The 13,339-nt window shown below is 34.9% G+C and overlaps 1 protein-coding gene across 1 annotated transcript in view; it reads right to left on the bottom strand.

The window, feature by feature from the left end:
- USP12 (ubiquitin specific peptidase 12) overlaps positions 1-13,339 on the bottom strand; it is a 38,958-nt gene that overhangs the window by 12,380 nt on the left and 13,239 nt on the right. The window contains exons 3-4 of the mRNA XM_082053639.1: positions 7,546-7,759; positions 4,031-4,257 (exon numbers count right to left, since the gene is read on the bottom strand). Coding sequence (XP_081909765.1) covers positions 4,031-4,257; positions 7,546-7,759 — 441 coding nt within the window. The remainder of the gene's footprint in view (positions 1-4,030; positions 4,258-7,545; positions 7,760-13,339) is intronic.

Here is a 13,339-nt window from a genome sequence, read left to right as displayed (position 1 = left end):
CATTCAGAAAAAAAAAAACCAAACAGTTCTAGAAAATACTCTGCTGCAGTCTTTAGCTAGGACAGCTGGAATTGAGTCATATGATCAGTGTTATTCGGACACGCAATTAGATAATTCTTCCTCTCTTGGTCTAATCAAAGAAAATTACATGAAACAATAAAGATTTAATAGCCAGCTTTATCCCATGCAAAAGCTGTAAGGGCAGGGAGGAGATGGAGAAGAGGAAAGGGATGTGGTGTACTTGATTAAAAGAGATTGATACTGAAACCAGAAGTTCACAAAAGGAATTCTTTTATTCTTAAGTGATAACGCTGACAGTACTGCTTTAAGGAACCTCTCTCAGGTTAGCACTTAAGATCATGAGGAACCATTAAAGGCTTTATTCAAAGAATAGCTAAATGGGTTTTTTCCATCTATGTTGATAATTTAGAAATTGCTATTCTTAATTTTCAATATTTTTTTTGATCATTAGTATTTGAACAGTACCTTTTTCCAACATTAAATCATACATTTTTAATTAAAAAAAAAAAGTTTAAAAGTCAGCCTCCCCTCTAACCAGGACCCCCCTCTTCCATAGTGATGTTTACTTGAAACAGAATGTCTAACTTCCTTAGACTGAAGTCACCAAAGCAACATATTTCAATCACCTATAGAATGAAAAAAAGATTAACATGGTCAGAAAACCCCATCACATGCAGAATCAAGCACTGACGTGTTCAAGAAACCACCTGAGTTTTCCTAATAGCAGCATCTGAGCAATAGTGAAGAACTGGAGTGTACCTCAGTTCCAGAAGGACAGGGAACTGCTGGAGAGAGTCCAATGCAGGGCAATGAAGATGATTAAGGGAGTGGAGCATCTCTCTTATGAGGAAAGGCTGAGGGAGCTGGGGCTCTTTAGCTTGGAGAAGAGGAGACTGAGGGGTGACCTTATTAATGTTTACAAATATATAAAGGGTGAGTGCCACGAGGATGGAGCCAGGCTCTTCTCAGTGACAACCAATGATAGGACAAGGGGTAATGGGTTCAAACTGGAACACAAGAGGTTCCACTTAAATTTGAGAAGAAACTTCTTCTCAGTGAGGGTGACAGAACACTGGAACAGGCTGCCCAGGGAGGTTGTGGAGTCTCCTTCTCTGGAGACATTCAAAACCCGCCTGGACGCCTTCCTGTGTAGCAATCATCTAGGTGTTCCTGCTCCAGCAGAAAGATTGGACTAGCTAATCTTTCGAGGCCCCGTCCAATCCCTAACATTCTGTGATCCCGTGATTCTGTGATTCCAGTATTCTGGCTAAAAGGGGATGGTATGTTGTTCTCACATCAAAGACACAATCTGCATGCAAACCAGCTTTGCTGTACTGATGACCAATGCCACATAGAACAGAAAACTTGGAAGGCTAACACTCATGGAATCTCTCTTTCTTTCAGTTTGGTATTTTACTAGCAATATGAATCAGCTCACTGACAAAAGAACTTTTGCAACTGTGTGTGCTAAGACAGAAATGATTTTTAAATGAAGCTGAAACAAATGGTATGATTTATCTTGGTTAAAAAAAAAAAAAAAAAAAAAAGAAAAGAAAAGAAAAAAAATTAGGGCATAGTTAAGGCTTTTATAGTACCCCTGTAAGAAAGATCGCTGAGCTTTTCCTGAGTTTTTTTTCTATGTAGAAGTACTGCCCACTTTTAGCTGTTTCAAATTTAACCTTAATTACATTATCTTCTGGTTTACTGTTCATAGAATCATAGAACTGTTATTCTTTCGTTAAATTGTGAGAGAAATCTGTAAAACCACTTAATGTCTAGATCATTTTTATTAATTAGCCACAAAAATTATAATATTTACTTCATCATACTGCCTCTATCAAGGAAGGGGGAAACAAGAAATTACACTAAAAGTACGTAAAGTCCGGTTTGTAACTTAGTTATTTTATAGTGTGGCTTGACCCATGACAGAAATCTTTGTTAAACAATCATATCTATGTTCCTTGTGTTCCACTGTCCATAATTAAAATGAGAATAAACCTTTAGTCAGTTCATTTTTTATCTTAAGATGGGCTAATGAGACAGCATATCCTGGAAAGAAGCTTTTTTCAGCTAGGACAATTGAAATTAGAATAAAATCTTGCCATGCTGATTTTAGGAACTTTGAGTAGGTTTGGCCAGTTAGAAGAGAATAATTTTCACTTAAAGCAGGTATATTAGGCTTTATATTCAAGTATATATTAAATTCCAAATTTAAATAAAAAATATACTAAGGTTATTTTGTTATAATTAGTAAGCACTAATTCATCCTCTATTGCTGTGTCATCTTCTATATGAGTTATATCCAAGCACTCCTGACATTTTATATTATATTTCTAAAAACAGAAAGACTCTATAAATGCCAACAGCTTCCAAAAACCATTAAAACAATGATGTAGGCTCACTAAATTTGAAAATAAGACACTATTCACAGTAATTCTACCTATTTAATGGGTCTAAATGTGTTTCTAAGTGCCTACTTTCAGGTAACTGTATTTTAACTAGACACAAGCTTATATATTGAATAGACAGAAGCTGATAAAATAGCTTCCAGATTATTAGGGCCTGGTAAACAAAGGTCCTAATGTACCAAAAAAAGTATAATAGAACACAGAATTTAAAATTTGACTGGCCAAGGAGACACAGTGGCAGACATGGCATATCCTGTTCAGCGACAGCCAACAGAAAAATAAACTGACCAATATTAGTAAAACTCTCAAAATTGTGAGAGGTCTGGTAACTAATAAAATATGCTGGGAAACAGCACATCGGCATTTAAAATTTTTTTTAAGGACTGTACCTACATCAAAATCCTGACAGTGGTGAATCACTATGCCATAGTGAGGAAAGGTAATGATGTCAGTCATGTTAAGAGACTACGCTAAGCTCATATTTCAAGAAGAAAAAAAAAATCAGTTCCAGAACTAAAAGAGAAGCAATTGACAGGTGCCATGAAATAGTTATTAGTGAAGGGAAATCTACCAGAAAAGAAAATATGGTAGCTGTAAATGAGGACCTAAATTACTCAGCACTACGATCTACCGAAGTCTGCAGTTACATTACATATGGCATTAGGAAGCTATTTTCTTTGAAATAAAAGAAAGGTGGGTATTTCTAGAAGACAGAGAAAAATACATGTGAAATATACAGATTTAATGTGATTAATTCCTCCTTTCCAATGTCATGCTGAAATATGTGCATAACCTAATTAAGGAAAATAGGTATGAGGAGTCATACATAAAAATACAGTCATTCAGCTTTTTACAATATCTAAAGCGTAGACCATGACAGAATTACTGTAATTTTCAAAATATGCTGCTATTTCTCCTTCTCAAGCAGGTAAAATTCAATTACAAGTTTTTCTGAAGTATATGCTTTCTCTTATTGTAGACCTATTCTCAAAGAAAACTTTAGCATAGCTTACTCAAAGAGGGAGTTTATTTCTCAGGGTCTAATACTAGAAGAATTCCTGTGGACAGACATTTAGGAAAGGATTACTGTTCCTGCACATTGTTATGTTCTTTGAGAATCCCAGTTTACTGTCTCAGTGCCAAAAGCCAACCACAGTATCTAGATTTCAATGGCTTTAAATTTAAAAACTAGAAACCAGCGGAAACTGATTCAGAATACTTATTTATGGAATGCATGACATGAAGTTACTAAGACATTGAATTTGACAAGAACTCCACATCCCCAAGTAGCAGGCTTCATTTCTCTAAGGAATACATACATTTAGAATTTCCTAACGTAAATTTTGAAGCTGATTATGATCACACTGACAAAATTTCAGCTGGGCATTTTCCTAATAGTAATCAAAAGCCTTTTCCTACAATTCATGCATCAGCTGCTGAAATTTTCTCAGTAACATATTTCAAATGCAAATCGCTATATAAATGTAAGATTTCTAAAGAAAAAGTAATCGAGTATGTTAGTCTGTTGAGAAAAATTAATAATGAAACATGAATTTCTGAAACATGGAAGAATTCATTTTGCAAAGTATATAGACACTTACGGTTTCACACGTAAGACATCTAGTTTCATTAGTTAATGTTCCCTGAAAGATTTCATGAACCCAGGTTGGGTCTGGCGGGCTTTTATTTTCATTGTCAATATTGCCATTAGGTAGGCGACCATTTTGTTTCTCTTGTTTTCTTTCCTCTTGCAAGATATCCGCAATTGTATTTAATAGATAGTTTAAGAACTCATGTGCATCCTGCTGCATGTAGTTATCAAAAAGTTCTACAAGATAAAACAACAGAAGATTTTTTAATTAATCAGTTAGTACTATACAACAAAAAAGTTTTTAAAAGAAGTCAAATTTCAAGACCAGTCTTTATTTCACATCATGAATCACTCGTGACAATACAAGATCAACCCAAAATGCGTACTTCATCAATTAAACCAAAAACATAGGGGCTGGGAAGAGGGGACGGCAAGTCAGCTTACATTCAAAGAAATCTCTCAGCTGATCAGAACTAACAGAAGTGTGAACCATTCTGCAGGAAAACTAAGGCATGATTCAACTATCTACACACAGGCGTACATATAGTACCACTCGGAATGTTACAGCTTATCCTGTCCAGCCTCCAGATGCCAGTCCACAATGATGTGGATCTCTGCCAGGGGCTATGCTAACTCTGCCAAGCTTAGGCCAACGTCTTGGATAACACAGGGCATCTCAAATGGCATCAGATGTTGATATTTTCCAGAAATGAACTGAGAATCTATGAAAGGAAATGTCTCATTGTCTCTATGTTCTGTTACAGGAAGGACATGAACAATAAATAGTAAAAGCATTGGTTTATTTACTTTCATCTTCAGGGTTTTAAGTCCACTGCTGCTCTGTCATAAGCACCGTGTTATCAATATTAGCAATGAAAATAAGATTAAGACTAAAAACTTTATCAGATACTGATATTTTAAACAACTATTTTATTTCTCAAAGCTCTTCAAGTACGGCAGAAGCCACATCAAATTAGACTGGAGTTCTAGCCACAACAAGAGTAAACAGGTTTCAAATTGGGACTTCAAGTAGATCTGTCTTTCAAGATCTGAAATATTGCTTCTGGAGATGGGTGTATGTGGTACCTTTTGGATAGATAATAACGGATTCACTGTGCTTTCCACTTCACATCCTCAGATTGTCAACATTTCTAAGCATAACAGTTTTAAGGTTAATTCAGTAGAAGGGGAATAGTTTCACTGGCACATACTTGGGATGTACAGCAATGATACAGATTAAAGCATAAATTTGAACTCTCTTGGAAGTCTGCTCTCTTGTCTATGTTCAAACTGGCACTAGCTGAAAACATTGCTTATTGGAGTCTCCTGGGATATCAACCTGAGAAATCCTTGCTGCTACAAATCCTCAAATTAGGAACAGGACTAAGAAAACCATAAAGGCATTGAATCACATTTAGTAATAACTACTACTTCTCTCACTGACCAGGAATTATTACAAGGAAGTTTACCTGCCAATTTAAAAAGCATTCTGTATCACTGGCTACTAAAATAAAAGTCTTTTAATGTGCAATTACTTTAATTAATTATAATTTGCAATTTGCTTGTAGTCCAAGAACATGCTAAGAGAGTGGCCTTCAGTGGAGGGATAGTTCCCAGGACTGGAAAGGTTAATGAAAAATATACTTAGTGAAGCTTAAGTTTTGAAGTGCATACAGGGACCACATGGAAGCTTTACTGTCATTCACTTGATGACATCCAGGAGTAAACATCAAACAGAAGAAAAAATCCTCAGTTATTACCAAAGTAGGGAGAATTTGATGCTAACCTAGATCAGCTGGAGAGGTTAAGTAGTGCAATATGTCAGGCAAGAGTATGACACAAGTTTATTTAAGGAACTACTACACTATTCTTGAAGAATAAGTTCAACTCTGAATCTAGCCAATTCTAGGATGGTTTTTTAATCAAGCAAGCCAAGGTAAAACAAGAGCTACAAGACTCTTGAGGTAAAACACTTCAAAGATTCTTCACAGTGTTCCATCATGGACCTCTCAGGGCCGTGGACCCAGTCAGTAAACTAGCATTAAGTATAACAGAATGAAAGTTACATACTGTTCATTTTATTATTAGAAGAAATTTAAGCAAACACAACAGTATACCTTCAGCTGACTCTTTTTTAAAGCTCAAAATTATATACCTCTACAGTAAGCACTTAATAGCATATATGATGTCCATGTAATTGCTGCCTGACAATTTAGCCATTTATTTGTAAAAAAGGTGAGAGTATCATCATTAAAAGAGACCTGAAAAGCCAACAAGGACTGAACTTTCACATCTGATTTCTCTAATGAAGATTTTCCAATTGCCTTCTCCTGTTTAGAATTTCAGTGTCACAACATAATTAAGGATTAAAAAGAACACTTTCTAAAAAGAACTTAATGGCTCCTGTGGTTTACTTTCTGCTTTCCATTTGAATCATTCTTGAACCACGTTTGTCCGAGTTAGTCAACGTTCTTCGACGTAATGAACTATTTCTGTAAATGCATCCAACACACAAGCACACTTACTCAAGTATACTTACTGAAGAATTGAATGACAGTTTTCTATTCTGCATACGTAGGAGATTGTACATCACCTGAGAGGTTTTTTTAACAATATTATTACAACTCATGGTGTGTATTTGCTAGAGGGGTCACTTCACATTAGGAATATCATTATAATATTTTATAACATTTTCTTTCTTGTTTTTACTACAGAGATGGTCATAATAACATTTAAACACTTTTTAGTTGCATATACAGTCTTTGAGAGATTACAACAGTATGAACATGTCTGTTGCAGCAGTGTTAAATATGGTACCTCATACAATTTATTTGAATTTAGTGGTTATTTTTTAGAAAAAAATTATATTTTTATAAAAGTGTATCCAGATTGAGCAGTAGTTTACAAGGTTCCATTTATGCTTGAACATTGAATGGTTTTCTAAAACATTTTGACCAATTAGCCTGCAGATAAGAAACACAAAATGTTAAGAATCTCTTGAAATTTAGGATACCAATTGCACTAAAAAGTTAGCCAAAACTATTTAGTGATTTTAAAATTAATTAACCTTTTAAAAAGTAGGTCAAACTAAATTTTGCATAAATTCTAAATGAATGTAAAATGTATGGGTTTTTAAGCTATATTCTTGCAGGCAAGTCTTAATGTCCTTTCCAAACACTCAGTTTGGTAGACGGATTCCTGCATTCAAAGAGCAATGTTTTTTTAAACAGAACAAAAGCTTTACAGTGAATTTGAATTATAAAAATACAATTCAGAGAGAGGCAAAACTAGCATGCAACTTCAAAAGCAGCCACTGACAATACACTCAGCTGTACAGGAAGAGAGAGACAAGGATTCTCTTTCAAAACAGCTTTGGGGTTACACCTTTATTCTAGGGTCACTTCTTCATTATACTGCAGGACCAAGAACACTTTCCATGCATAACAAATATGGAGGTATTCAATCAAGTCAACTTCAGAATTAAATCATAATTGCTATGATTATTACACAAGAAAAAAAAGTTACCATTTTCTTTTCGTAATCTTGTTATAAATTTCTTGGGAGGTATTACTCCAACTTTTTTCTTTTGGGTGGCTATACTGTGGAAAAGATCAGCTAAGCATGTCAGGAGATTCTCTTTTTTTCGTGGTTGACTCTTGTATGCTAAGACTTTGTCTCGAAATGGTCGACAAAAATAAAGTGCCTGAAGAACTGAATTGCAGTAGCATGTATTCCCGAACTACAAAATAAGAGAGAGATTTATTAGCTTGCATTGTATTACTGTAGAGAGGCAAAATTAAATCCAAAGCATAAGAGAATGCATAAGCAGAGGTAAATTTTCTGCAAGTCACTTCTTCTTGACTTTCAGATAGTAAAGCATACTTCTGTTTCACAAAGGATCACCAAGCACCCTGTAAGTAAATGCAAGCAAAACCTAGGTAAATTTGAACAACACTAAGTCTCACTTTGAAATATAATTTATTAGTGATATTTTGCATTTACTTGGGTCAAAATGTTCAAATACCACCAATTTCACAGCTCCCAAAATATGCCGAGGTAAAAATATCTATCCATCTAACACAAGTCAGCCACGACAGTAAAGAACAGGCACAACATGACCTTGTAGTGTGAAGAAATTAAGCTGTAAATTGAGAGCTTCTCAGACACTTCAGAAATTGGATACTCCAAATCTTACTAGTTGTGATCAAAGTCTGAAATAACAGCTTTAACCTGTTCCTACATTTTCAGGTCTCACTTTAGGGTGGCATGATTGGCATTTATCAGTTTTCTTAAAAGATTACAACACAGCTTGTTTAGGATTCAAAGCTATGGCACAGGTGGTCGTTTAGAATAGAGACTGAAAGGAAAAGAAAGCGCAATTTGCACATGCATATTTTGAAGGAGGTGGGCCACTGACTTGGAATAGGGCAGCAGGAAAGCATCTATAACCCCTTGCACCAGGACGCTCCAGACATCCCTCTTCCCCAGACCCTTCTAGCCATTGGGCACTTGAGTCCTGCGATCACTGACGCTGTCTCCAGCTAACTCCAACACTGCAAACCTCCCCATCACCTCTGAGAAGGCACCAAGGGCTGTCAGTGAATAGAACCACTCTCATTTTACACTGCCCACCCTCAGTGAAACCTATTATCTAACACTGAAAGTGTGAGAAAAATCTTTATAAGGCCCTCAGCAAGTAATCCAACCTTTCTGCAGTCACTCAACCTGCAAATTGAAGTCCACACCTGCTACACACATTCTGTTAAATGTGAAAATAATGTTCATATTTATGTTTTATATAAAGACAGTAGCATATACAGGTAGCAAATTCTAAGAGTATGTTGTGATAGGGACAGTGTTATATAGCAAACAGAGTGCATTTATATTTTAAAAGCAGGTTCTTTCAACAGAGAAAAATAACTAAAAGCTTTTACATCTTAGGAATAACAGGGAAGTAACTGCTTTTTGCTCTCTCCTAATAAAGAAAATGACAAACAAAGACACCATCCAATTTAAACAGAAAACTGGAAAGTAAATTGTTTTCCCTTATTTTAAATTAATGAAATATGAAGAATTACTTTCTAAATACCCAAGACAAAGATACACTCAAAGAATGAGTAAGAAGTGTATTTTTTAAAAAATATATTAGTAAGTCTTAAGATCTCCATATTAAAAAGTGAGGAAATTAATGCCCATTATTCTTATTTCTTTAAGTTGGGGAAAAATCTTTATACTAGTTTCTTTGTGGTCCAAATTTGCACTCACATAAGTCAATGAACTTAACTGGGGCTTTTTTCCTTAAAGGAAACAGATGAAATCACACAGTAGTTCATGACAAAACATTTAGTATTGTAAGCTAACTATTTATGAGTTACAATTAAAAATACTCACAAAAAAAGAAAACTACATTAAAAGGTTAAAAAACATCTTGAAATTAAATGGGAAAAGTGCTAAAATTTCTACAGCAAGTGTCAAAAGATGAAAAGGTAGCAAATTACAAATTTCATAACATTCCAATTTAAAAAAAGAACAGTCTGATGATAAGTTAATTGGAATGGCAAACACACAGTGAGGGATGACCAAAACGTGAAACAGGGAACGCAGAACACTGAACAAAATTCAGATTAATTTAATATAAATGTATGTTAACCTACATGCCTGTGGGTAGGAAATAAAAGCAAACAGATTAATTCATGAAAGGTTTTCTTCAACCGAATTCAGAAAGACAGTAGGCAATAGAAGATCATTTGAAAACAACCTCCGGAAGAAAATTGAATTAGTTCACATTTGTTTTATATCTAAAGCATCAGTCTTCATCGCTTCAAATCCTAAAATCTTTTTAAAACAAAAGCTTCTCATCAGTAAGAAATGATAATGGCACCTGTACTAAACAGTAAGGGGGAAAAGGTGGGGAGGTTTCTAGACTAAGCAAATATTTGTTACACAATTAAATGCTGGTCTTACCACTACTATTATTGTTCCCATCTTTGACCCCTACACAAAAGCACACCTATCATTTAGAAAACACCCAAGACCTTGATCCGGTCTCTGCATCCTCCCACCTCATACCGGACACCTATTTTTCGCCTCCTAATTCTGCTTTTTCAGCACTCAGCTCTGCTGCTAACGTGCCAATGCCACCTTCCTTCTCCCCCGACTTTGCAGCTGGTGCTGCCTCAGAAGCACAAGACTTGTAAGAAAATGTGCAAGTGCTGCACTGTATAATAAGAAGTTTGCAACCATAATCTGAATGTTTTGTAGTGACAGTGTAAACACTCCAACACCACTCTGAAATATGAAAAGGCACAGCACTGGAAGCCCATCAGGCTATTCAAAACAATAAGGATGTTTAGCTAGCTATAGAAATTAGCAGGCTTTATTCAAAATATAATTGTAGGGATATTAAACACTTGTGAAGTCTGCCTCAGAATAAAAATAGAAAATTCTAAGACAGATCATCATTGTAATTTATATCTTAAACTGCCAGGCTGTACTGTTGAAACTCCTCTCTCTCATTCATGGGAAGGTAATGAGACTATATGGAATTATTTAAATCTATGTTTTCAACTGGTTTATTGCTTGCCTCATTGTTTCTGTGAGGACCACCCTAAGATGTATGTATCTAGAAAAAGTAAAAAACGAAAATTTCTCTTTTTTTTTTTTTCAGTTCATATTGTTCTTCTCTTCTAAATTCTGAGAAATCAGATTATTTCCTTTTACAAAAATACTGCACTCTGTATGTTTCCCACACACATCTCCTGTTTTTTTTTTTTTTTTCCTTCCAAAATCAAAGTTACAACACTCAAACCTACATGGAAATAAAATAAAACTTCAGGAAAGTTGCAGTAAAACCACCACACACTCACTAAGGCCTATCACCTTGTAGTTTACTCTTGAGATGCAAGAAAAAACTGCAAAGAAATTTAGTTGTTGAACAACAAAGATTTACAAAAACAAACAAGAGATCTACAAGAACTTAGATCTGCTTAGAACACTGTCTTTGTGCAGCACTAGGGTTCCTCCCAGCTCTGATGCACTGGCAGCTGTGACAAATTTTAGTTGTTGCAATGAGCCACGCCAGTAAATAGGATTTATCCAAAACACACAGATCCATTGCAATAGACTGAAAAACCAAACTTTCTGCTCTAGAAGTCTGCTGAACTGCTGAAGAGCTACAAGAATAGCTCTTATGAGACTAAAAATGTTTGTTATTTCATACTCATTGGATAAAATAATCAATTTAATTTGTGAAGCACATAGATTTGAATAGTTTGCATTACTGCACTGTAGAGGGAAAGAAGAATGACAGGCAGGTTTGATGTTCCTGATTCTCCATGTACATGGGACATCATACTAATAACATTTTCATCTTACTATGTATTTTAACTATTTCCTGCTGATTTAGTGAATGGTATTGTCCTTTCAAGCTTAAGCAGAATTTTCCATTTAGAGTTTTCATTGACAGAATCAAGCATCCCATCAACCATCTGGTCTTCCATATGCTTCCCATAATTGTCCTTTCTTAATTCTTCTTTTACCTCTCAAATTGTTCATTCAGACATCCTCTGAATAATCCCTAGATTCCACCACAAAGCTGAAGAGAAGGTAAGATAGTGCTTCTGCCTTCTCTTCTTTTACACCACCTCTGTAAAAATGCTACATTTACCATTGATGGATCTCTATTTTGGAATTATCATCTTTATCTAAAATCCTGCCCTGCCTTCAAGACATCTCAAATGGCTCACTATCACACAGCTAGAAGAGAACTATTGATTTTCTCATTATATCCATTATTCCATTACTCTGGACAAAGTTAGGACAAACAAAATCGATAAACAAATTAGAAAACTTCAGTAGTAAATGTTGATGAACCTCAAAGAGCTTCATTTCTTGTAATTGCTATAAAACAATTAGAGAAATCGATGAAGGCAAAAACTGTGATTTCTATCATTTCTCAATAATACTTTTGATTTACTATCTAATATTTCTTTTAATTATCATTAGCTCTGTCATTCTGACTGGCCATTGGCCATAGTTTGCTAATGAAAAAGGTTACTACTTTTCTTTTTCCTCATAGATTTTAATTCTGCAAGCTTATTATATGTTTATGGAATATATATGCTGTGTTACTAGACACAATCTGTATAACAGATCTGTAAGCCATCCAAACAACAATATGACTGAATTTCTTTAGCCTACCATGGTACCCGGAAAACATGGCATCGTTGTGCCATAGATGTAACGGAATCCCATTTTACTATTTGTTACAATTCAGATAATTATGGTCAATGAAACTTTATTGTTTGAAGCTAAAATAAGCAACATTCCTGTCCTATACACAAAGTAAAGAGCACTCTGAGATATCTTAGCTGCATGCCTCTTATTTATATGGTTGAGGGCAATGACGTAAAGACAGATGTCCCCTCAAATTTCCTCCTCTCTTCAAACTACAGAAAGACAGAATTTTATGTTTATTATATATTAGTAAGATTGCCCTTTATGGAAGCTTTTCTTAAGGGTACAAAATACGTAAAACTTCAAGATTAGGTACACAATACAATTTTATTGTTAAGTTTTAAATCCTCTCTGGACTTCGACAAGAAATTAGGAAAACAGGTTATCTGTCAACAGAATAACAGATTTGAGAAAAGACAAGAACAGCTTTGATGGAAAGCCTAAGCTCTGCTACAGAAGTAACAAGTATTAACAGCTGAACTACTGTATGTCCTCTTTTCAAAGAAACAATGTGTCATTTTGAAGGTATTTCAACTTTCATGAGAAAGGAAAAAAAATACTGATCTAAGTCATGGCATTTGAGATCCATGTAAATCAGCTTATCACTAAGAGTGTTTACTGACTGCACAGTGTCTATTGGGATTGCAGACTCTTGAACCATGTTAGTGCTAAGAACCTAAAGGTAGAAACATATGTTAGAGTAGGAGGACAGCTTTAGAAGTAATTAGTTTCACTAAGAAAAGCAAGAAGATAGCTCTTGTTAAATCAGGCTGGTTTCAATATGTACTCTGAAGCCTCAATAAAGAAAAGAATTTAATATTTCATTTCAGAATAATGCAATTTCTAGCAAGATATACTTTTCAAAGGTAATTCCAGAAATTAAAATTTAAATTATTCCTTAAAACTCACAAATGAATCAACCAATTCAGTATTTTTTTTCCACCACTGCTTTCATCTTCAGGCTCAGGGGTTTTTTTTAATCTTAATGCAAATAGCAGATGTGAACACTTCATATCATCAGTCTTTCGTAGATTTTTTTTCTTTCACTGTATTCATTCACTTAGATTGATATATTATGAACCAG

Source organism: Streptopelia decaocto (assembly GCF_964273445.1).
Source record: "Streptopelia decaocto genome assembly, chromosome: 1".
NCBI classification, from domain to species: domain Eukaryota; kingdom Metazoa; phylum Chordata; class Aves; order Columbiformes; family Columbidae; genus Streptopelia; species Streptopelia decaocto.
The sequence above is the reverse complement of the archived record's forward strand: the minus strand, read 5'-3'. Positions and strand labels throughout refer to the sequence as shown.